The sequence below is a fragment of the Triturus cristatus genome, chromosome 9, assembly GCF_964204655.1.
Source record: "Triturus cristatus chromosome 9, aTriCri1.1, whole genome shotgun sequence".
Lineage (NCBI taxonomy): Eukaryota > Metazoa > Chordata > Amphibia > Caudata > Salamandridae > Triturus > Triturus cristatus.
In genome coordinates, this window is record NC_140592.1 from 6,559,891 (window position 1) to 6,586,081 (window position 26,191).

The 26,191-nt window shown below is 47.7% G+C and overlaps 1 protein-coding gene across 1 annotated transcript in view; it reads right to left on the reverse strand.

Annotated features, from left to right (window-relative positions):
* Positions 1–26,191, reverse strand: part of STAB1 (stabilin 1) — a 1,212,756-nt gene that overhangs the window by 50,107 nt on the left and 1,136,458 nt on the right. The window contains exons 62-64 of the mRNA XM_085624210.1: positions 20,029–20,162; positions 9,138–9,303; positions 6,191–6,297 (exon numbers count right to left, since the gene is read on the reverse strand). Of these exons, the coding sequence (XP_085480336.1) occupies positions 6,191–6,297; positions 9,138–9,303; positions 20,029–20,162 (407 nt within the window). The remainder of the gene's footprint in view (positions 1–6,190; positions 6,298–9,137; positions 9,304–20,028; positions 20,163–26,191) is intronic.

Below are 26,191 nucleotides of genomic sequence, written 5' to 3' on the forward strand. Positions count from 1 at the left end.
TGACTGGTGACCTTTAACCTGACATGTCTCTCGCCCTGTGTGCCGTTTGAGCGGAGGGCGTTGCGATGACTTTCCGGCCGCTTTCTCCACTTCCGGCCAAGTGGCTGTCATTTTTCGGTGGTTGCGTGATCTAGCGCTCACCGCCACCACTGTTCTTAATTGATGGCAAAGTGCATGCGCCGCTGGCACAACAAAGGCAAGCCTGTCTGCGCCCGTCCACGGCCGGCTGGGTCCTGGGGCCAGAACCCCTGCTTCTTTCCAGCAAACACCTAGATTCTTTTCTGTTCCAACCTCCTTTCGCTTAGACCTACTCCTAAGGCCTGCTGCAGGTTTTTGATCCTTCCTCCTGCCTGTTGTATTGTACTAGCTACAAGTTTCATACCACTTGTAACCCCCAGCAGCAGGCGGGCTCTGCTATCTGTATTAATGGAGGTGAGTTTCTCCGTCACCCTTTATATGCTACGGCCGATACATGCGTATCCAACAAATTTAGTTGTTTTAGCCTCAACTGTCGCTCCCTTCCTAAACATCAACTTCACCGCTTTAATTTTCTTGTAGACGATGATCCAGATGTGGTCTTCTTAACCGAAACCTAGCTCCATGATAGGTCCATACCGGACGCTATTGCTGCACTCCCTGACATCTTTGCACTGTTAGGCATTAATAGACCCTGCAAAATAAGAGGCGGTATTGCCATCATCTTTAAGAAGCTCCACAATTGTAAAATTGAGGAACTTCTAATAGCGGAGCTCTTTTTTTTCCATTCCCTTCTCTCCTAAATTCACATTTTCCGGCGCTCTCATTTACCGCGCTCCGGGGCCTTCTAACAATTGGAGCCCAGCTCTCGCCGACTCATTTGCCCCTCTTATTCTTTGTGTGGCTAACGTTTCTGTACTTGGTGACCTCAACCTTCATCTTGAGCACCCCAATAATAAAGCAGCACCTGCTCTCATGGATGACCTGAAGACTCTCCATCTTCGGCTCATACTCCGCCCCTACTCATTCGGCGGGGTACCTTTTGGACCCCATCTTTCCTAAACTGGCTACTTTGTCGGCTGCATCTCCTATCCAACTTAGCTGGTCGAACCACTTTGCTGTCCCTTTTACTATCAAGTCTCTTTTGGTCCCTCCCGCCCTACTTTAAGGCCAAAGACCAGGAACTGGTCCAAACTTGGCATGCCAGTGCTGAACAAGCAGCTCTCTAATAGTGTCCCCACCCTCACAGCTCAGCCTGATCGCAATCAAATCTCTGAGCATAATTGGCTCACGGAGGCTTTTGATTTAATTCTTCCACCATCAGCCAACCCTCAATTTAGAGCCCATCCTCCCGCCCAGTGGTTCAATGATTCCCTTAAACAGGTGAAGATACATTGCAAAGTTTTAGAGCGGCTATGGAGGAAGCATTAGGCGCCTCCGCTAAGCTAGTTTATCAGATTACACTGAAGCAATATCATGCTTTGTGTAGATCAGCTCGCGCTACGTTTTTCACGGAGAGGATCACAAATTCCCAACACTATCAGAAAACCTTGTTTAAGGCTGTGAGACAGCTTTCTGCTGCCAGTACTTTTTTGACTTCTCCCTCACTTTCACTCCTACAGTGCAATGAGTTAGCGTCATTTTTTCTTAATAAAGTATTGGCTATTCACCGTCAGTTAGATCTTGATTTATCCCTTCTAGATAATTCTTCCTCTCTTAACAGTTGCCGACTCACTCCCCCGGGCCCCTCGTTTGAGGGGACTCAACTAATCAGGGCCTGGCTCCCGATTGACATGGTCTCCTTTCAACTTTCATTGCGTACCATTAAATCTGTCTCCCCACTCGATCCTCTCCTTCCATCTAAGCTCAGACTTCTGGATGAGTCGATTCCTAATGTGATTCTTAATCTATACTTCCTTAAATTCTGGGCGGTTCCTCAGAACTGGAAGCACGCTTTGGTGCTCCCACTACTAAAAAAGACTGGGCTTGACCCTCTCTGTTGGTCTAACTCTCGTCCTATAGCCCTTCTCTCTGTCATCTCGAAAGTTCTGGAAAAGCATATCAACTGACAACTTTCCTCTCATGTGGCTACTCACAATCTAATTCTTCCTTCACAGTCCGGCTTCCGATCTGGCTACAGCACCGAATCCGCTCTGCTCGGGTCACTGAAATTCTCAGGCAGCAGCTCGATTGCGGGGGTACGGCAGCCCTTATTTTACTGGACTTGCGGCATTTTTTACGGTCTCACATTCTATTCTGGTTGACCACCTAGGAGCCTCAGGTGTTGCAAGTGTGGCCTTGGAGTGGCTGATCTCTTTTTTAAGGGAGCGTTAGTTCCAGGGATTTTCACACACCGTAAAATCTAATTCAGTAGCTTTAACTTCCGGAGTGCCGCAGGGCTCAATTTTGAGCCCTCTGCCTTTTAATCTTTTTGCCCATCCTTTGGCGGATATTGCAGAGAAGTCAGGACCGACTGTTTTTCCTTACACAGATGACACTCGGATCATCTTTTCTCTCTCAGCCGCTCAGCATGAGGGCCCCTCCCTGCTCCATCTTGGACTGAGTAAGGTTGCTCGGAGAATGTCCAGGAACACCTTGAAGCTAAACAGCTCGAAAACTGAGGTTCTCATTTTGGGATACAATCCAGACCTCTGGGGAATCACTCATTGGCCTAACTCTCTGGGACCTCTACCTGTTTCAGTCCCCAAAGTAAAAAATGTGGGCTTTACCATTGATAACAATCTTTCACTTAAAGCTCAGGTGTCTGTGTCACCGCGACCTGTTTTGCGGTTCTCAAGTGGCAAAAACAATCCTCTGGTTAATTCCTGCAGCTGCTCAAAGAACGGTAATGCAGGCTGCGGGTAACGCAGCCCGTCTTCTGTTCCAGCTGCCTCGCCAGGCCTCTTCCTCACCTTTGCTCCATCAACTCCATTGGCTTAGGGTGAACAAACGTGTTGAGTTTAAGGCTTTATGTTATATGTTTAGGGCCAAACATGGCTTGTTGCCCCCCTACATACAGCGTCTGGTCAAACCTTATGTGCACACTCGACAGCTGAGATCAGCAAACCTCTCTCTGTTCTCTGTTCCCGGTATGAGAGGGCGCTCTTTCGCCTATCTTGACCCCAGGCTGTGGAATTCTCTTCCTCTGGAACTTAGGTTGTGTGACACGCTCCTAGACTTCCGCAAAAAACGAAAGACCTTCCTTTACAATCAAGTATACCTTCCCTCTCTTCCTTCTGCAACTTGTGGCTTATGATTGGTCCTGCTCAACCCCGGGAAACCCTCTTGTGTAGCTGCGCGCTTTATAAATTATAAATAACGGCGCTGAGATTCTTCACGGCACTAGGTTGCGCAGGTGGCCACCACCTTCGGGAGAAGCCTTTCAGGGGTGAGCCTGGTTGTAAGTGAGGCTGACCTGCTGGTGGCCCTACACTTCTAGCGCTGACTTGGGTGCCATGGAGAAGACGTGGGTCGGGACCCAGTAACATGGCATACGATGCACTCGGAGGTCTCTGGAGGCGTCAGGGATGTTTGATGTGTAACTTTCTGGCATCTGGGCTTTCTGTGCTAAGCTGCCCCCAAATGTTGGGGTGTAAACAGGATAAGAGCAATTTGGACTCATTGTGTCCAGGGTTGGTGCATATTTTGCTATATTGTGCATGTCACAATGTTAATGTTCGCCAGTGGTTGTGATGCCACCTTGTTTGATGTGTGGTAAATTTGCAACAACCTAACACAAGAAGTGGAGTCCTTTGCCTTTGTGGGGGAGGTGAGGCCAAGCAGTTTGAAAGGGTTGATCACTATTGTACACAAAGGCAGGTTTCAAGGTGTGCCTGAAGTGCTGCTTTCTGTGAGTGAGTGAGTGAGTGAGTAACTGAGTGTGAGTGAGAGTGAGTGAGACTGAGTGAGAGTGAGTGAGACTGAGTGAGAGAGACTGAGTGAGAGAGACTGAGTGAGAGAGTGTTTAAGAGTGTGTGAGAGTGAGTGAGTGTGCTCGAGCTTAGGTTATGTCTAGTGCTCACGACAGGCCCTGGTTTTAGACCACTGCGGCCTGTTGCCATCCACAGCAGTGTCTGCTCCTTCCATTGCAGTCTGGGCACAAGAAACAACTGCAGCGAGTAGAATTCAGGCTTTCTTTACCCCCTTGTACACACTGCCAAAAGGGGGTGTTTTTGGTTTATGTAAACAAGAATTACATAGCATTAAAAAGCCTGACGGAGACCCCCAAGAGTTGGGCCCCGACCATGTGCGTCACGGGAGCATCGCCTCTGCATGAGGCAATTGTACTGGAATATCATGGCCCAAAAATATTGTGTCCGAGACAGGATTTGCAGCAGTGTTTCCCCTACGGAGTTAATAGTAGAAAAACTACAGCCAATGGAGCGATATTTTGTAAATCATGTTTACACCACGTTATTTTTGTTCTTGTTCCTCAGACATCCAAGCAGTGAGTGCTACACCCTAAGCCAGCAGTTCTTCTTTGCCAGTGTTGGGAAGAGGTGTCTGCTGCTCATGCACTGATGCCCTGCTGCACCCTTTAACTGCTGGACTGTTCTGAGCTGTGTCCAGCATCCTACGGCTGGAGGTCGGCCAAGCTACCGAAATGTGAGCCACAACCACCTCAGAGAGCTGTGGTTCAACTGTGCGCGATTAGCAGACCTCCACTTGCATTCTGTTCTGCCAGCTTTCTCGGTGCTTAATTTGCAGATATTGCACAGAGTGACATATAGCAACGCCCTCTACCTACAGCAGTTTGACCCCTGTTGATTTCGCCCGCCCCCCTCACCCATTGCCCTGTGCGTCTTTCTTTTGTTTGCTGCTCCTCTGTGTTGCTGTGGAAGAGGGGCCTCATGCCTTGCTTGGTTTTGGGCAAACCGTGACCTGGATGCAAACCTGGGCTTCTGCGTACCAACCTATGCCCCACTCTTCCTATCCCGTTACAGGGGGTGCTCCCTACCTTTTCTCCAGACCCTGACCCTTCCTTGCCTGCGGCCACCATGCTGTTTATTCACACAGTGCATTGCAGGCAGTGAAATGCCCGGCACACCGCGTTTACTCAATCTTCCTGCACCCGGTGAGCCAGTGAAATTCTGTAAAACGGGAACACGGTGAGTGGACCTCTTTTAAAGTAGAGTCACCACTGATGCAGGCGGCTTGTTTAAATAGGATGTCGACCAGTGAAGAGAAGCGCTCTTTGTAGATGTAGCACTACATCTATCAAGGTTCATCGCTCAACGCCACCGTTGTCAACGCATACAAGATCCTACTGGCCAATTCCATCTGGAAACTTAAAATCAACATTGTCTCCTACGCAGATGACATGCAGCCCACACTCTCCCTATTGGACAAGGCCCCCAACACAAGAAACAAGTTCACCACCTGCCTGACTGAATTTTCTAACTGGATGAAAGCCAACCGTCTCAAGCTCAACACCAACAACACAGAAGTAGTGCTCTTCGGCAAGAACCCCTCACCATGGGACTCCAACTGGTTGCCTGCTCAACTCGGACAAACACCCAGAACCCATAGCAGCAGCCTCGGAATAATCATAAACTGCAAACTGGACATGACCGCAAAAGTCCATACCATCACTGCATCCTGCTTCTACACCCTAAAGAGGCTGAGGAAGATCTTCAAATGGCTCTGAAGCAACACAAAAAAACTTGTCACTCATGCCCTACTCACCAGCAAGTTGGCCTACGGGAACATCCTCTATGCTGGGATCACCAAGCGACTCACTAGAAGACTACTGACCATCCAGAACTCAGCAGCCAGACTCATTCTTAACCTCCCACACAGAACTCACTTCACTCCACACCTTATGGAACTACGCTGGCTTCCAATATTCAAATGGGCTCAATTCAAACTCCTCACACACATTCAAGGCAGTCCAAAATGAAGGCCCCCACTTGCTGGAACAGCTGCATCTCCATCCACCAACCATCCAGACACCTCCACTTCGTAGGACTCCTGTTCGCCAACATCCTACGCATATGCAGAACCAGGTCAGGAGGACGAGTGCTCTCTTACTTCGCCCCTAAAGTGGGGCTCAACCCCCTGCACCACATCAAAGCTGCCTCCTCGCCCCTTGAATTCTGCAAGCAGCTGAAGACCTGGCTTTTCAATTTACCCACACACACCTGCTCAGCGGCAGGATATCCTCACGGGTGATAGTGCATTTCACAAATACCCACAACACTGCATGAGGTATTACCAAATAAAAGACGGAGAAGTGGGGCATGGAGGCCAGCACTTCCAGAAGGTTCCCGTTGCAGAAGTTGCCATCTCCCACGTACCCTTCCCGACAGGTGCACTGAACATCTGAAAAGCAAAGGAAATATACACTTACAGGACATTGATTCCAGTCTCAGAAAACTCACAGCTGCAATTGCTTTACATTTCTCTGACCCTTGAAGACCAATGTGGAGGGAGATTGTTAATCTGTTCATTTAGTTGGACACCACACGCTCATCTGGTTTTTTCTCTAGCTATGGGAGCCCGCTTAATGTACTGAAGTTTTGAATAGCGTCAGCATGGGTTTTCTTGATGAATGGTTGTATGCGGCCAGTCTTGAGGGGAGTGGGTACAATAGCACCCTGGAAAAGGTGCCGATGCGATGTAGCCAAAATTAAATCAGGACATCACTGTTTGGTCTCAGTGATTGCTTTGGCACTGTGCTCGTGCGACAGGAGTGAAGGCACGCCATTTGGCAGAGATGTTCCTTGGAGGGATAGGTGGCAGTGTTCGTACTGCATTGGAGACTACGTTGATCTTGTTAGAGAAATAGCCAGTGACCGCTTCACATCTGGATTTAGGTGCAAGGGGAACACTGTTTTTTTGGCATGCACAAGAGCTCTTTAGCTTCTATTTTCTGATTAGTTTAAAAAGAAGAGTCTCAGTTTTTCATACAAATATCTTGTAGGAGGGACTCCTACATGTCAGTCAAGTAACGGGTCTATAAAATGGTGCTTTCTTGACTTTTGGAGGATCTTGTAGATGTGAGTTAAGTAAGGGTTTCACCAGATGGTGCTTCCTGCACCTTTGGAGGGTTTTGTGGTCTTGCGTCGAGTAAGGGTACACTTGAGTCAAGTAAGGGTTTCACCAGCTGGTGCTTCCTTCATCTTTGGAGGGTCTCATAGATATGAGTCGAGTAAGGGTATCATCAGATGGTGCTTCCTTCATCTTTGGAGGGTCTCATAGATATGAGTCGAGTAAGGGTATCATCAGATGGTGCTTCCTTCATCTATGGAGGGTCTCATAGATATGAGTCGAGTAAGGGTTTCACCAGCTGGTGCTTCCTTCATCTTTGGAGGGTCTCATAGATATGAGTCAAGTAAGGGTTTCACCAGCTGGTGCTTCCTTAATCTATGGAGGGTCTCATAGATATGAGTCGAGTAAGGGTATCATCAGATGGTGCTTCCTTCATCTATGGAGGGTCTCATAGATATGAGTCGAGTAGGGGTATCATCAGATGGTGCTTCCTTCATCTTTGGAGGGTCTCATAGATATGAGTCGAGTAAGGGTATCATCAGATGGTGCTTCCTTCATCTTTGGAGGGTCTCATAGATATGAGTCGAGTAAGGGTATCATCAGATGGTGCTTCCTTCATCTTTGGAGGGTCTCATAGATATGAGTCGAGTAAGGGTATCATCAGATGGTGCTTCCTTCATCTTTTTTGGGAACTGGTAGACTTGAGTTGAGTATGGGTAGTCTTGATTCAAGTAAGGGTTTCACCAGTTGGGGTGTCCTTCACCTTTGAAGGGTTTTGTGGCCTTGCATTGAGTAAGGGCAGACGTGAGTCAAGCAAGGGTTAACCGGATGGTGCTTCCATCATCTTTAGAGGGTCTTGTAGACTTGAATCGAGTAACAGTAGACTTGAGTCGAGCAAGGGTTTCACCAGATGGTGCGTCCTGCACCTTTGGAGGGTTTCGTAGTATTGCGTTGAGTAAGGGTATACTTGAGTCAAGTAAGAGAATCATCAGATGGTGCTTTCGTCACCTTTGAGGATCTAGTAGGCTTGAATCGAGTAAGGGCAGACTTGAGTCAAGTAAGGGGTTCATCGTATGTTGCTTCCATCACCTTTGGAGGGTTTCACAGGCTTGCTTCGAGTAAGGGTTTCACAAGATGGTGCATCCTTCACCTTTGGAGAGTCTCGTAGACTTGAGTTGAGTAAGGATTTCATGATTGCTCTAGCACTGCTGTCATGCGTGGCGTGACTTAAGGCTGATCAGTTGGCTGACATGTTCATTGGAGCTGGTGACCTCTTTGCGTCTAGATGCTTGAGCTGTTAGGTGGGAGGGGAATGCTGTTGTTTTAGGATGACCAAGACCTCTTTAGGCTTATTTTCTGTTCAAGTTCTGAAAGAAACAGCTTTGTGGTTTATAGGAGCATTTTGTAGGAGGGTCCCATAGATGTGAGTCGAGTAAGGGTTTCATCAGATGGTGCTCTCTTCTCTTTGCAGTGTCTCGCAGATTTGAGTCAAGTAAGGGTATCAACAGATGGCATCTACTTTTGGAGGGTCTCGTTCACTTGCGCCATCTAAGTGTTTCAACAGAAAATGCTCCCTTCACTTTTTGAGGGTCTTAAAGGGTCGACATGAGTATATATTTCATCGATGGTGCTGCCTTCATTTTTGCGCATCATTGTATGTATATATTTAGTAAGCGAGATATTGGGGTGCATGCATGCCATTGAATGCTCCAGGGAAAATGCTTTTGAGGGTTCTAGATGTTATCATGGCTTTTCATGTCAGGGTGTGCAATGTGTAGAATGAGTGCATTGGAGCACAAAGTCCAGGATGGGTGATTGGACCAACATAGGTTATGTTTGTGAAGAGAAGAGAACACACTCCGTTATCGGAGAATAAAGAGATCTGGGGCCACCCTGCCAGCACGATCACACTAGGAGCTTAATTGATAACAACCGTGAGCTTGTGTGGACAGGAGATTGACCCATTGGCTGTCACCATCACACCATATGACCAGACTGCAGAAGAGCAATCCACACATCAATCTGAACTAGATCTGCTTGTACAAGCTAAGGTGTACCCAAATGGAAGACGCAGAATGAAAACGTTTTGTTTCTATCATAGTAAAAAGGGTTGATTAACAGAGGTGATGCACACTCACAGGAACCACCTGACATCAATCTAGTACTCTGACCTTTAACCCGGAAGCAGAATGCATCCCACTTCTCAGATAGATTGCTGCGTGATCCATAGTCCACAATGCCAACATGGCCATCTCCACAGCTTGGATTTGGGAATGTCGTGGGATAGCCAGCTGTCCTGTTATCCAGCCATCCAACCACGCAAATGTGAAGGCCCATCTGTGGAGAGATTAGAGAGTAGGTGAGACAACGATAAGTTAATGTCCCAAGGAATGGTGACCCACAGACCTGCCAATGCATTGTCCCACTGACCTATGGAGGTAGATTGTGGCAATATCCTGTTAGAGAAGTGACTCGTGTGTGTAGATGTGGTGGGGAAGGGAGCTGTGCCTCTGTGTCCATGAGGACATACAGGAAATGCTGTTAATGGTCCATATACCACCGGCAAAAGAGGTTTTTAGGTTCGAGCAGCAGAATTGTTTAGAGGATTATTGAGTCATACGATCCATTGTGAGCTCATCTGGCACAGGCCGTATGACACACGAAGAACCTCTAAGACTGACAAATGGTCATGTAATTTACAGGGAATCGCTGGACTGTCTCGCAGACATGTGTGGACTCACTAACACTAACATGGCATACTAAGGAAGTTTGTGTCTGGTTTAAATTCATCTGAGAACATCTGTGACTGTCTCACAGCCATGTGATCTACAGACAACATGTGGGACAGGCTCACAGTCTTGTGATCTACAGACAAGATGCGGGACGCGCTCACTGTCAAGTGATCTACAGTTAACATGTGGCACTGGCTCACAGTCATGTGATGTACAGTTAACATGTGGGACTGGATCACAGTCATGTGATATACTAAGGATCTGTGGAACTGTCTAACATGCAGTATGAGATCTACTGACAACACAGAGGACTGCGTCACAGTGATGTGATCTATGAATAACCTCACACAATTTCTCACAGGCATGTGATCTACAAGGAACCACAAGGAATGTCTCACAGTCAAATGATCTATGAAGAACCTTTGTGAGTGGCTGACAGACTGGATCACAGTCATATGACCTACAGAGAACCTTTGTGAGTGGCTGAGAGACTGGATCACAGTCATATGACCTACAGAGAACCTTTGTGAGTGGCTGACAGACATGATCACAGTCATATGACCTACAGAGAACCTTTGTGAGTGGCTGAGAAACTGGATCACAGTCATGCGACTTACAGAGAACCTTTATGACTGGCTGACAGACTGGATCACAGTCATGTGACCTACAGAGAACCTTTGTGAGTGGCTGACTGACTGGATCACAGTCATGTGACCTACAGAGAACCTTTGTGTGTGGCTGACAGACTGGATCACAGTCATGTGACCTACAGAGAACCTTTGTGAGTGGCTGAGAGACTGGATCACAATCATGCGACCTTCAGAGAACCTTTGTGACTGGCTGACAGACTGGATCACAGTCATGTGACCTACAGAGAACCTTTGTGAGAGGCTGACATCCCGCATGTGAGAATATAGTAGACTGGATCACTCATGGCACACTGTCAGCGTGCCTCCTCACGACTTCTTTGCCTTTGCACCTGTGCCCATAATACGGCGCGGGGCAGAGGCAGAGGCAAGTAGATTCCTTCATTTGCAAGGTGCAACGCCCCCATTCAAATGAGGTAACACCCTCTCAAGATAGCGCTGGGGCTACATGTGCGCCAGCGCTATCACTGTTACAGAAGAGGCCGCACAAGCGTCTACAGCCACTTCTGTAATACCACAGTGACCCAGGGGCTCACATGTCTGTGTGCCGCCCCGGGCACTTTGTGTAATATGGCCCCTGGTGTATTCCACAAACACTTAGAGTAAAGGGTTTAATTAGTTGCAGTTCCCACCTTTTAGAAACTAGGACACGCTGAGATCCGCCTTCCAAGAAGCTGGCTTCAGTCAAAGAAACCACCTGAACAAATAATCATTTATAATAATGCCTGTTTGTAAGCGCAAACATATCACCCATTAAGGGTCTCCAGGCACTGGGGTCCGACGGGGAGATTGACAGGCACATGCATCAACCATTTTTGCAAGCGCAAACGGTGCAAATTGCAAAAATCGTCCGTTTGTGCCCGCAAAAAGGGCTTCTGCGATGCATCAACCTGTCAGCCTCTCTCAATTTAAGAAATCGCAAATTATTGAGATTTCTTAAATTGCGATTGCCTTTAAGGAATTGCAAATTGCCATTCCTTAAATACAATGCATGATGGCATCGCAAATTGCGATTTTGCTAATAGGGGGTGCAAATTATCATCAATTTGTACTTGATGGTAATTTGCAAAAACTTTGAAAAATGCACCTTGGGGCATGTGTGTGCGCAACATGTGTGCACAGATCATTTCCGGGGTGCAACAGGGTGTCCTTTTGACACCCTTGCACCCTTGAAATTGCGCATGCAATCTCCAATTCATTCCTATGGAGCTGTAGGCCCATGTGAATGAATGGGAAGGCATTCCCTAATTGCGACCTGCAATTTGCGAGTCGCAATTAAGGAATGTTTGAGAATCGCTAATTTTATAGCGATTCCTACATGCATAGGCTTTTGCAATTCCTTAATTGGGATTCCTTAATAATCGCAATTAAGGATTCGCAAAAGCCTACATTGAAGCATGTACCTGTTAGTGAGCTATTGCCCAGAATCACATTGGGGCACATGCAACAAGGTAGGCAATTGCGGTTCCTTAGTTGCGATTATTATGGAATCACAATTATGGAATCACAATCGCCTATGCATGCAGGTTTTTCTAAAATATTAGCGATTCCTCAATATTCCTTAATTGCGAATAGCAAATTGTGATTCGCAATTAAGGATTAGCTTCCCATTCATTCCTATGGGCCTCGAGGGCCATAGGGATGCATTGGAATTGCATGCACAAATTGCGAGTACCATATAGGTAATCGCAAATTGCGCATGCAATATTCAAGGGTGCAAGGGGGCCAAAAGGACACCCTGATGCATTCCCGAAACTGGCATATGTGCACATGTGGCACAGACACATGCCCTAAGGGCATATCTATGCGCCACATGGCACTTTTTAAAATGCACTTTTGTGCATTTTTCAAAGTTTTTGCAAATTACCATCGACTTTCAGTTGATGGTAATTAGCGTTTCCTAAATGCGAAGTCGCATTCATGAAAAGCTTGTTGCATCCCAAATAGGGAATCGCAATTTGTGATTCCCTAAATGCATTTGCAATTTAGGTAATCTCAAATTTTGCGATTACCTATTTTGCAAATTTGCATTTGGGTTGATGCATCCCAAATGCCAAAATACCGGTCACAAAGGGCCCGATTCTGCAAATCGGCCCGTTTGCGAGTGGTATTTTAGTTGATGCATATGCCCCATGATGCTGAGCTGAGCTGCCGTCAGTACCGGGGATCAAACCGTGAGCCCTGCGCTCTGGAGTCAGCCGCTCTGGCCGTTGCGCCACAGCTCTCCAAATGGAACTGGTGTTGAATCAGAAAATAAGACTTCTTGGGGTTATGGTTTGAGGTACATGTACGCCTTTATAGTAAATTATGTCTCTGATAAATGAATACAGTACATTTGCCATCATTCAATAATTATAAACTGCTTAGGCACTTCGGATTTAATAGATTTTAAGTAGAACTCTCTGTTTCAGGTTTGGATCACACTTTGAAAGTAATAAACAGTTTTTAATATTTTACTTTAGCACCAGCACTCCCTGGAATCAAGGCCTAGGTGGGCCTCCAAAAAATTAAGACAAAAAATAAAAAATAGGTGTCCTGCTTTCTGTGGGGAGACTCCTGCTACTTTTGTGGGGATGGGGGGTAGTGGGTTGAGGTTGCTAACTTGGAAAGTCAATGGATTGGGGGGGATCGTATCAAACGGGGTGTTGTACTGCAATATTTGCGTCGTCTGGCGCCTGATGTTGTACTCCTGCAGGAGACGCATTTGGTTGGCAATGTGTGTCATGCTATGAACAGGTGGGGATACCGACTGGTTGCACACTCCGGGTTCACCACCGGTTCCAGGGGGGTCGGTATTCTTGTTCGGTCTTCCCTCCCACTAGAAATTGACAACGTCATCCTGGACGACAGAGGGTGTTATGCCGCCCTAACTGGGAGGTGGGAGGGTAGGACCCTTTCTTTAGTTACGATATATGTCCCCCCGGGCCTCCAGACCTCCACTTTCTCTGATGTTGGTCGGATGTTGCTGGAACTCCCTGATAGTCTTCTCTTCATGGGTGGTGACTTTAATTCTGTGCTATCCGGCGACCTGGATCGTCATCCCCCCAGGGCCCTTCCCGTTTCCCAATCATGGCTTGGTGGGTTCTTGGACACTTTTGGGCTGGTGGATTGTTGGAGGTTGATGCACCCGACGCAGTGTCAGTACACCTTCCACTCCGGGGCGCATGGGAATCTCTCCAGGCTTGATTACTTCCTTATGCCCGTGGCCCAGGCCACCCACATTGGTGAGGTTCGACACTTGGCCCGGGGCATCTCAGATCACTCCCCTGTGTGGCTGCATTTCGATATGGGGACGCAGGCCGCGGGGCGGATCGCCCCCATTAACCCTTGGCATCTCCGTAGCCCTAAGACTCGCGATAGCCTCCTGAAGTCGCTCGACCACTACTTCTTGGAGAACGAGGGGTCTGTCTTGTCCTCAGTGTCCTTGTGGGAAGCCTTTAAAACGGTCATACGGGGCCAGGCCCTCTCTTTAATAGCTGAGACCAAGAAAGCTAGGAACGGGGAGGTCGCGGGGCTTGAGGCTGAAATACTGGAGTTGGAGGCTGAGCTAGACTCGGGTGTTACTCATGAGGGGCTTCATGCCCTTAGCTTGAAACAGTTTGAATACAAATCCCTGGTCACTGATGCCGCCAAGATACTGTACAGGGAACAGCAAGGTAGACTGTATGATGTCGGGGATAAGGCGGGTAAACTGATTGCTTGGCTTGATAAGAAGGAGAGAGTGAATCGCGTGGTCCCTGTGCTTCAGAACCCCGATGGGGTGCGTGTGACTGACCCTGGCGAGATTGTGGAGTGTTTTGCTGACTATTTTCGTGTGATCTACTCCCCGGTGTCCGACAGAGATGTGGCTGACTCTTGTTCCCTGTTGAGGGATATTGCGCTGCCTTGCCTGTCTGAAGAGGATCGAGAATGCATGGATGCGTCGTTGTCAGCCGACGAGATCGCGGCCGCGATTCGTTCCCTTCGTACTGGTAAGGCTATGGGCCCCAATGGCTTGCCCATTGAATTGTACAAATTATGCCCTGATAAAGTGGCGCCGTTTCTCCGTGATATGTTTTTGGAGTCGCGTGAGCTCGGTTCCCTCCCTAGTGACCAACGTCTGGCTACCATAGTTCTGATTCCTAAGGATGGCAAGCCTCGTGATCGTTGTGCCTCATACAGGCCCATTTCCCTATTAAACGCTGAACCGAAGATTCTTGCCAAGGTCCTCGCTAATCGCTTGCTCGCTGTTATCTGTGACTTGATTCATCCGGATCAGTCCGGTTTCATTCCCCACCGGAACACTGCTCTCAACCTGCGGCGTTTGCATGGCGTTCTCGCCAGGGCGGAGTTTCTTTCCGAGCCGGCCATCTTGGCTTCGTTGGACGCCACGATGGCCTTTGACACGATCGAATGGCCATACCTCTGGGCCGCACTGGCGAAGTTCGGTTTCGGGGCGGGATTTATCAGTTGGGTGAGACTTTTATATACGGATCCGCTAGCTCAGGTTGTTGTCAATGGGAGGGTGTCCCAGCCCTTCGCTCTCGGGCGGGGCACTAGGCAGGGGTGTCCGTTGTTCCCCCTGCTCTTTGCTCTTGCTTTAGAACCGCTTGCAGCCTGGCTCCGATGGGAACCGTCGATAAGGGGTATTCAGTGGGCCCCTGGCTTTGAGGACCGAGTCTCGTTGTACGCCGACGATATTCTCTTGTACCTCACCTCCCCGCGTGAATCCCTTAATGTCCTTTTTGATGTCCTCACTTCTTTCGGGAAAAACTCCGGGTTGACTATTAATTGGTCCAAATCTTGTGTGTATGTCATTTCCGGTGGCCTTCCCCCCTGCCGAATAGGTTTCCCATCCAAATTTCGCAATCCGGTTTCAAGTACTTGGGGGTCTATGTCTCGTTGGACCCGGCGGTCCGCCATGAGCATAATCTCCTTCCTCCTCTTCGGCGCTTGAAGTTGGATGTGGCCCGCTGGCGTAGGTTGCCGTTGTCGCCACTCGGTCGAGCGGCACTTTTTAAAATGATGTCCCTGCCCCGATTTCTCTACGCACTCCAGAACTCCTTTGACATTATTCCGGCGGCTTATTTCCGGGAGGTAGAGGGTTTGCAGAGGAGACTTATTTGGGATGGTCGCGCTCGTATAACTCTCGCAAAACTGACTCTCCCCTGGTACGACGGGGGCATCGCGCTCCCGGATATCAGGAGGTATTAATGGGCCTCCCAGCTGTCCGCTATCAACCATGCTACTTACGCACCGGGTCCGAATCCGGCTTTCGAGATGGATAAATATCAGTTGCCTGGTGGCGACTTCAACAGAGCGCTCTACTCTCGGACGGCGGGGAGTAACCTAACGGGACCCACTAAGATTGCAGTACGTGTGTGGAGGGATGCTAATGTCGGACGGATTGGGATGCCTCTGGACAACGAAAGGCTTTGAGAACTGGGATATGATTGGCATTAGCAGAGTGGGTGACCTCTGGGTGAAAGGTGCGGTCAAATCCTTTGCGGTGCTTCAGAGTGAGTATGAGTTGAGTGAGAGGGAGTTCTTCAGGTACGTACAGGTTCGCCACGCTCTGCTGTCGGCCTTTGGGGCAGGTACCACGATCCCCGCAGCTTCCCCACTCGAGGACCGTATACTTGATGGTCATCTGCCCGATAGTACGATTTCCTTAATTTATAAGAAGTTAATTAATAATCGGGCAGACCTCCTTGTGCATCTTCGGGAGGCCTGGACCGGAGACGGGTTGGAGTTGGACGACGAGGACTGGCAGTCTGCACTGTCCTCCCCGAAGGAGGTCTCCATTCCGGCCCGTCTCCGTCTTGTCCAGCTAAAAATTCTTCACCGTGTGTATGTGACGGGTCCTCGGTTGGTTGTGATGGGTTTTTCTTCGGATGGGCTGTGTAAGCGCGGCTGTGGATTGAGTGCCACCTTCCTTCATATCCTTTGGGAGTGTCGCGAGGTCGCGGCTTATTGGTGCCGTGTGCATGCGGTGATGGAGGATGTCACTGGGGTCGCTCTGTTGCCTGAGGCTCGTCGATGTCTGCTGAATGTATGGGAGCCTAATGATTACAACGTTGCCCAGGCCCGGTGGGCGGCACTTGGGAACATGATTGCACAGAGGGATATCGCGCAGCTTTGGGGTTCCCGACGGCCTCCCACCGTGTCAGTGTGGAAGGAGAACATGGATTGGTGCATGTTCAGAGAGAAGACGGTATATCTGGTTCGGGGCAAGCCTGGGGCGTGGGGTAAAATTTGGGGTCAATGGAACGCCTACCGAGGTAACATTTGTACGCCCCCTTTTGAAGATACTTCTGACATTCCTCTGTCTCCCTGATCCTGGGGTTCCCGGAATACTGTACTTGTTATGTGGATGGTTCTGACTTCCCCGCTGCCTCCCCTCCCCCCCGGGTTGACTTTATTGACCTCCTGATTCTTTATCTGGTATGGTGGGGTCCCCCCGTCGGCGCTCGGCACCATTTAGATTGTTTCTCGCCTTGAGTTTTGTTTTTTGTTTGTTTTTTTAGTTCTCTTCAAAATTTAAAAATGTCTGTATCCTGTCTAACTTTTGAGTTGCCGAGAATAATTCTATATTCCTGCTGTGCCTTTGGAGATCAGTTGCTGCTCTGTGACGCTATGTAATTGACTGGCACAAACTAGCGGCCGGCCCTGGTGGTTGTAGGCCCATGTCTGTAATTTTGACTCTCTGCACAATAAAGTTTTTCAAAATAAATAAATAAATAAATAAATAAATAAAAAATATTTCACTTCAATTCGATATTTGGTTTAGGTGACGTCAATGATATTCTACAGGAATCCATGTCTTTCTTGGAAGCAGTGTATTTTGTTACTTTGAAGCAGTGTATTTGTTACTTTGAAGAAGGGTATGTGTTACTTTGAAGAAGGGTATGTGTTACTTTGAAGCAGTATATTTGTTACTTTGAAGAAGGGTATGTGTTACTTTGAAGCAGTGTATTTGTTACTTTGAAGCTGTGTATTTGTTACTATGAAGCTGTGTATTTGTTACTTTGAAGCTGTGTATTTGTTACTTTGAAGCAGTGTATTTGTTACTTTGAAGCAGTGTATTTGTTACTTTGAAGCAGGGTATTTGTTACTTTGAATCAGGGTATTTGTTACTTTGAAGAAGGGTATGTTTTACTTTGAAGCAGTGTATTTGTTACTTTGAAGCAGTGTATTTGTTACTTTGAAGCAGTGTATTTGTTACTTTGAAGCAGGGTATTTGTTACTTTGAATCAGGGTATTTGTTACTTTGAAGAAGGGTATGTGTTACTTTGAAGCAGGGTATTTGTTACTTTGAAGCAGTGTATTTGTTACTTTGAAGCAGGGTATTTGTTACTTTGAATCAGGGTATTTGTTACTTTGAAGAAGGGTATGTTTTACTTTGAAGCAGTGTATTTGTTACTTTGAAGCAGTGTATTTGTTACTTTGAAGCAGTGTATTTGTTACTTTGAAGCAGTGTATTTGTTACTTTGAAGCAGTGTATTTGTTACTTTGAAGCAGTGTATTTGTTACTTTGAAGCAGTGTATTTGTTACTTTGAAGCAGTGTATTTGTTACTTTGAAGCAGTGTATTTGTTACTTTGAAGCAGGGTATTTGTTACTTTGAATCAGGGTATTTGTTACTTTGAATCAGGGTATTTGTTACTTTGAAGAAGGGTATGTGTTACTTTGAAGCAGGGTATTTGTTACTTTGAATCAGGGTATTTGTTACTTTGAAGAAGGGTATGTTTTACTTTGAAGCAGTGTATTTGTTACTTTGAAGCAGTGTATTTGTTACTTTGAAGCAGTGTATTTGTTACTTTGAAGCAGGGTATTTGTTACTTTGAATCAGGGTATTTGTTACTTTGAAGAAGGGTATGTGTTACTTTGAAGCAGGGTATTTGTTACTTTGAAGCAGTGTATTTGTTACTTTGAAGCAGGGTATTTGTTACTTTGAATCAGGGTATTTGTTACTTTGAAGAAGGGTATGTTTTACTTTGAAGCAGTGTATTTGTTACTTTGAAGCAGTGTATTTGTTACTTTGAAGCAGTGTATTTGTTACTTTGAAGCAGTGTATTTGTTACTTTGAAGCAGTGTATTTGTTACTTTGAAGCAGTGTATTTGTTACTTTGAAGCAGTGTATTTGTTACTTTGAAGCAGTGTATTTGTTACTTTGAAGCAGTGTATTTGTTACTTTGAAGCAGGGTATTTGTTACTTTGAATCAGGGTATTTGTTACTTTGAAGAAGGGTATGTGTTACTTTGAAGCAGGGTATTTGTTACTTTGAAGCAGTGTATTTGTTACTTTGAAGAAGGGTATGTGTTACTTTGAAGCAGTGTATTTCGTTACTTTGAAGCAGTGTATTTCGTTACTTTGAAGCAGTGTATTTTGTTACTTTGAATCTGTGTATTTTGTTACTTTGAAGCTCTGTAATTGTTAGTTTGAAGGGGTGTAGGTGTTACTTTGACTCTGTGTATTTGTTACTTTGAAGCAGTGTATTTGTTCAATTGTAGCAGTGTGTTTGTTACTTTGAAGCAGTGCATTTGTTACTTTGAAGAAGGGTATGTGTTACTTTGAAGCAGTGTGTTTGTTACTTTGAAGCAGTGTGTTTGTTACTTTGAAGCAGTGCATTTGTTACTTTGAAGCAGTGCATTTGTTACTTTGAAGCAGTGCATTTGTTACTTTGAAGCAGTGTGTTTGTTACTTTGAAGCAGTGTATTTTGTTACTTTGTAGCAGTGCATTTGTTACTTTGAATCTGTGTAATTGTTACTTTGAAGCAGTGCATTTGTTACTTTGAAGCAGTGTATTTTGTTACTTTGACTCTGTGTATTTGTTCAATTGTAGCAGTGTGTTTGTTACTTTGAAGCAGTGTATTTTGTTACTTTGTAGCAGTGTGTTTGTTACTTTGAAGCAGTGTATTTTGTTACTTTGTAGCAGTGTGTTTGTTACTTTGTAGCAGTGTGTTTGTTACTTTGAAGCAGTGTATTTTGTTACTTTGTAGCAGTGTGTTTGTTACTTTGAAGCAGTGTATTTTGTTACTTTGAAGCTGTCCTTTTTTGGCCCCATATGGTACTGCACCCTGCAGAAGATATGTTAAGTCCACCCTACCCATAAAGCATTGCATGCAAGTCAGTACCACTAGTACATTCAAATAGCTATGTCCATACATACAATTAGTCGCTTTGAAATGTGACAAAAGCATTATTATATTAATTCCGGATGAGGTTGTACTCTATGTGGAGCTGATGAAGGGAAGTTCATAGAAGGTCTCATATAGATGTGAGATGTGCTTGTGAGTAAAATAACCAATGCCCGCCTTGCTTAAGAACAAATGGGTGTTGTGCCTGAAGCCCTTTAAGAAAATAGTGCTCTGAGGCTGTAATTAAAACCTAGGGAGTAACAACACATGTAACAGGGAGTGTCCTCATGGGAGGTTACAAAAAGGGACAAGGCATTAATAAGGAGGGACTACTAAGCCTATTGACCAATGAAAAGCCATCATGTACAAAGGACAGGGACAGAAGCCAATTGAAAAGATGGGCGGAAAGTGGGCAGAGCTTTATGCCCATATCCGGAATACAGCATGTCTTGAGAGGCAGTGGAAGTGCTGCCTTAGGCGAGATCCAAAACACAGTTACTAGCCAGACCTACTGGCTTTATCAGTGCTGCGTCGTGCATGCAGTGAAGGGCCCCTTGCACTGTACCTGTTGTGCTGCAGACAGCTGCTGAAATGTTGCCAGAGTAGCTCCCTCCGCCTCGCAGGCCTCTTCCGCCTCCTCATACATGAAGCTGTACTTCCCTTTTCTGGACTGCAAATGGAAAACCCCTGCTGTCTTTTCTAGAAAACAATTTCAAGACAGAGAATGCGGTCAAGGAGTGATCCAGATTGATCACAAGTAGAGACAAATGAAATACATCATCTATTTAATGTTCTTTGGAAGCGCCAACAAATTATCAAAGGCTTCTAAAAGTCAAATCATTTTTAAAATGCCAAAAGTCGCTTGTTTTTGGTGATGCTGTATTTCATCGATGTTGTCTTGCTGCACATTCTTCATCTAGGAGGACCCCGAGGTTGAAGGTTCAGTCTGCACCTGGAATCATTACCGGTAATTCGTCCTCTCACCTGTCAGCTGACCCGCCTGTGACATACTCTGTAAGGTATCGCTGCCGGAAATGACGTACTGGCTCCATAACGGCAGCGCTGTCAGTTCTGTCTGATTCCTGCTCCCACCACTCGCAGAGGGCAGAGAACAGGCAGAACCCAAAGAATCAGGAAGAAAACTGAAAACTGGACCCCCTTGACCAGAGGGGAGGATGGAGGCCGCCTAAGATGGTTTGCTTCTCTTATTGTTGGGGTTTCATCAGCCAGTCATCCAAGTATGGGACCACATGGATTCGCGACCTGTGGCTGAGCGCAGGCCCTGCCTCCACCCTCAAGCTGAGGTTGAAGTGGAGGAGCAGACACTGAGAGAGACGGCCTCCCCTGGTAACCGTAGACATCTTACCTGCATCTGAGAGCAGATATTGATACTCAGAGTTACTTCCAGGCACGAATAGCAGCGATGGCAGAATGGGCAGCTCGTTGACCAGTTTATGTGTCTGCTTTCTTGGGAACCAGGAAGTACCTGGAATATTATGTGTTTCCTCTTTGAGAAGCGGGGCCGTCTCTACAGAACGTTTCTTCGACAAGGATAGCAGCTCGTTCATACAGATGTTTGGGGTGGTTAAGAGGCAAGTACTGGTACCCTTGGAAAAAGAAGCAAGTACTTCCATTGATCATTTGGCAGTCAGCGCGTTCTCTGTGATAGGGTGCCGGAGCAAATGGGGACAGTGCGCCCCATTACTAAGGACTCCATTTTAGCACAAACATATTGACAAACACTTCCCAAAAACGTTAACTTCCTGAAGCCTAGCCTCTCATGGGCCTCTCTCTCCGGACCTTAGAAGAGATTAGAAAATGCACTTTTGGGATGAAGGGGCGTGGAAAAGGAGAGTGTATATCCGAGACCTCGGCTGCCATAAAGAACATCTCTCTTTTGCATAGTTACAAAACAAGCTTCGCACCCAATACTGAATTTGGCAACTTTCTCAAACTTAAAGTTTCAGTAAGTAAATGAAAAAGACTCATATGTCAGATCTTCTTAACATTTTAAAGAAAATTGCCTCACTAGGCCATGAAGAATGAAATATATACAAACTTCCAGAAAGGCAGGATAAAGGTAAGAATAATCCCACCATAAAAAGGGAAGGACTCTTGCAGCAGCATAACCTTTCCTAGCACAAGGCTGATCAGATATTCTGAAGTATAATTCTAAAGCTAAACTATCACCGTTGCCATCGCAGTGTAAACTGTGGTCTGTGCACAGGGACTTCTGGACTCCGAACACACTGCTGAAGCTGCAGCTCCTCATCCCAGCACTTGCTGGAGCTGCCAGAAGACAGAGGGCCCCTGGAGCACATCTCTCCCTCACTCCTGCACCCAAGGTATAGCCTTCAGAGCAGGGATTCTCAACCTGTGGCCCACGGACCCCTGGGGTCCACGAAGCCTAGAAACTGAGATAGGATTAACAGATTCATGAAGTGTATATGAATAAAGAAGCGTGATGTACAATGGAAACATTTAAGATGTCCTGTAAATGTGAAGGAATTTGGAATTGGAGGCTAAAAACCAAGGTCGTATCTTTCGCTTGACTCGTGGGAGCAGAGCGGGTGCATGAAACAGAATTCAGTTCGGATGCTGAGTGGCCTCAATTGAAACAAGAAATGCTTCAACATTCCTATTTAAATTACAATTTTGATTTTAGTATGGAGTCACAGATTAAATAAAATATTTCATCTTTTTTATTTGTGTGCTTCTTCTGTATTTGTTTTGTATTTTTTTTGCAGTTCAATCATCAAACGTGGCGAGGCCGGGGGCCACAGCTTCCAGTAATGACTGAGTGGGGGTCCCCGAATCCCGATAACGATTCAGTAGGGTCCCTTGGTTCCAATAATGATTAAGTAGGGGTCCACAAAGGTCAAAAGGTTAAGATCCTCTGCTCTACAGGGGAGTTGCAGCCCTCCATTCATGATATATTTGGAACAAACACCGCACTTCATTTCTGTAACTCTTTGCCCCTGGTCTCTGGTCCTCGCCCTCGTTCGCCCCCAGAGATAAGTCTCCCTGGTGCTTCCTCCTTCTTGACCTACGGTGACTACTGGGAATATAGCCCTTCTTATGTGACTGGAAGAAGTATACCCGGCCAACTTAGGGCAAACAAAGCAAAACTAAAGGGGATGATGGACGGAGTGTTGAACATTGCAAGCACTCACCCCCAGTCAAATGATCTGGTTTTAATCCATATGCAAATCAGTCTGACCCTGTGCCTCATGGGAACAGTCCAAATCAGTTGACTGGGGGTGTGTGCTTGCAATGTTCAACACTCCGTCCATCATCCCCTTTGGTTTTGCTTTGTTTGCCATAAATTGGCAGGGTATGCCCAGACGTGGGTCCCTTGCTCACTATGCCACTGGATTCAAGCAAGCCTGGCTCACGGCTGATTAGCCAGAAACCAGTCCCAGGATGCTTTTTTCTGGTCCAGGGAAGACATGGCTTGGCAGTTCGGGCTGGACTGTTCCCATGAGGCACAGGGTTAGACTGATTTGCATATGGCCATGTCTGAACTTGGGTGGCGGAGTGAACTAAAGAATGATGATGGATTAAACCCAGATCAGTTGACTGGGGGTGAGTGCTTGCAATGTTCAACACTCTGTCCATCATCCCCTCTAGTTTTGCTTTGTTCGCCCTAAATTGGCAGAGTATGCCCAGACGTGGGTCCCTTGCTCACTTTGCCACTGGATTCAAGCTAGCCTGGCTGATGACGGCTGATTAGCCAGAATCTGTGGTCAGGCCTACGGTCCCACCGCTCTCACTACTGCGCTTCTGTGGCCAGGCCTACAGTCACCGCTCTTGCTACTGCGCTTCTGTGGTCAGCCCTACGGTCCCACCGCTCTCACTACTGCGCTTCTGTGGCCAGGCCTACAGTCACCGCTCTCACTACTGCGCTTCTGTGGCCAGGCCTACAGTCACCGCTCTTGCTACTGCGCTTCTGTGGCCAGGCCTACAGTCACCGCTCTTGCTACTGCGCTTCTGTGGTCAGCCCTACGGTCCCACCGCTCTCACTACTGCCTTCTGTAGTCAGGTCTACAGTCACTGCTCTCACTACTGTGCTTTTGTGGCCAAGCCTATGGTCACTCAATAAATCAGGGAATTCTGAAGTGCCCTACTCACCCCTGAGGGCCTCAAGGCGCTGCAGGGGATGAGGGGTGTGCAGCTCTGTGTCAGCCAAAGAGCCAGGTCTTGAGGCTTTTCCTGAAGGTGTGCAGAGTGGGGGAGCGTCTGATATTGATCGGGAACTCGTTCCAGGTCTTTGTCGCGATGTAGGAGAAGGCTCTTCCACCTGTTCTGGCTCCGTGGATGCGCAGGGTTTAAGCGAGAGCGAGGTCGGCGGAGCGGAGGTTTCTCTTGGGTACATGGAAGGAGATTCTTTCGTTGAGGTATTGGGGTCCGGTGTTGTGGAGGAATTTGTAGGCATGGGTGAGTAGCTTGAAGGTTACTCTCTTCTCGACGGGGCACCAGTGGAGGTCTCGCAGGTGTTGGGTGATGTGTTCATGTCGTGGGATACTGAGGACAAGTCTGGCCGCGGAGTTCTGGATGGCCTGGAGTTTGCGGAGCAGGGATTTGTTGGTTCTGGCGCAGAGGGTGTTTCCGTAGTCCAGTCAGTTTGTTATGAGTGCGTGGGTGCCAGTCTTTCTGTATTCCGGGGGGGAAGGAATCCATTTGAAGGTCTTGCGAAGGATGCAGAGGGTATTGAAGCAGGCGGAGTTGACGGCGTTGATCTGTCGGGTCATGGTGAGGGAGGAGTCGAGTATGATGCTGAGGTTTCGGGCGTGGTCCATGGGAGTGGGGGGTCTCCGAGGGCGGTGGGCCACCAGGTGATGTCCCATGCTGAGGGGGTGGGTACGAGGACGAGAACTTCTGTCTTCTCCGAGTTGAGCTTCAGACAGCTGCTGCTCATCCGGGATGCGACGTCTTTCATTACTTCCTAGAAGCTGAGTTTTGTGTCTTCGGTGTTCTTCGTGAGGGAGAGGATGAGCTGGGTGTCATTGGCGTAGGATACTATGCTGAGTCCATGTTGTCTGACGATGGCGGCGAGGGGGGCCATGTAGCTGTTGAAGGCCGTGGGACTGAGGGATGATCCTTGGGGAACTCCGCTGTTGATCTCTGTAGGTTCGGAGAGGAAGGGTGGAAGTCTGATTCTTTGGGTTCTGCCGGTGAGGAAGGAGCGGAGCCAGTCGAGGGCGGTTCCCTGTATGCTGGCATCGTGGAGGCTGGCATTGAGAGTGCGGCGGGAGACGGTGTCGAAGGCTGCAGAGAGATGTAGTAGGATCAGGTCCGCGGTGGGTCCTTGGTAGCGGAGAGTGCGGATGTTGTCTGTGACAGCAAGGAGGGCTGTCTCAGTGCTGTGGTTGCTGCGGAATCCGGATTGGGAAGGGTCGAGGATGGAGTTCTCGTCAATGAAGTTCATTAACTGGACGTTGACGATCTTCTCGGTGACTTTGGCTGCAAAGGGGAGGAGAAAGATGGGTCAGTAGTTTTTGAGGTCCGTTGGGTCTGCAGAAGGCTTCTTGAGGAGGGGCTTGACTTCTGCGCGTTTCCAGCCGTTGGGGAAAGTGCCGGATTCGAACGTGGCATTGATGGTGTGTCGTAGCTCGGGTGCTATGGCGGCGGTGGCTCTGTGGAAGATGTGCGGCGGGCAGGGGTCCGTGGGGGAATCCTGAGTGAATACTTTTCATGGCTGTGGCAGTGTGTTCGGTGGTGACCGGGCTCCAGGCGGAGATGGTAGGCTGGCTGTCGTTGCTGGAGGAAGGAGTGGTTTCCGTGTATGGTGTCTGGCTGTTGAAGTTGTCGTAGAGGGACTTGATTTCCAGATGGAAGTAGGAGCCAAGTTTGATGCAAACGTCCTGGGAGGGTGTGACGTCCGTGGCTTCACTGGGGCGTTTGGTGAATTCCTGAATGATGCTGAAGAGTTCCTTTGAGGTGCTGGAGTTAGTGAGGACTTTGTTCTGGATGGAGGTCCTTTTAGTGGATCTGATGAGTTGGTGGTATTCTGTCATGGCGTTCTTGTAGGTGGGCCGATCTTCCGCGGTTTTCCTGTTCCTCCATAGCTTCTTGAGACATCTGCAGGTGCATCTGGATTCTTGGAGGTTGGTGGTGAACCAGGTGGCCTTCCTGGAGCGCTGTCTGTTGGGGTTGCGGAGGGGGGTGAGCTTGTCTGCACAGTTGGTGATCCATCTGTGTAGTTCTTTGGCTGCAGAGTTGGTGCCGGTTGAGGTGGGAGGGGGATCGTGGTTGAGGGTGGAGTTGAGGTGCTCCTCAGTGACCTTGCTCTAGTTCCTTCGTGGAGGGCGTGGTGTAGGTTTGTGAGTGGTGGATTTGTCAAAAGAGAAGTGTACGCAGTGGTGGTTCGTCCAGGGGTGTTGCGTGGTGTGGCTGAAGTGGATGTTGTTACCACCTGCGAAGAAGGGGTCGAGGGTGTGTCCTGCCTTGTGGGTAGGGATGGTGATGAGCTGTTTCAGTCTGATGTTGGCGAGGTTGTCCAGGAGGGCAGAGGAGTTAGGGTCGCTGAGGTTATTGAAGTGGAAGTTGAGGTCTCCGAGCAGTATGTAGTCCATGGAAGCAATGGCGTGTGGTGCGATGAGGTCGGTGATGGTTGTGGTGAACGCGGTTCGAGCTCCAGGAGGTATGTAGATGAGGGTGCCATGTAGGGTCATTCTGGGTCTGGTCTGGATCTGAAAATGGAGGAGTTCTGTGGGTGAAGAGGAGTC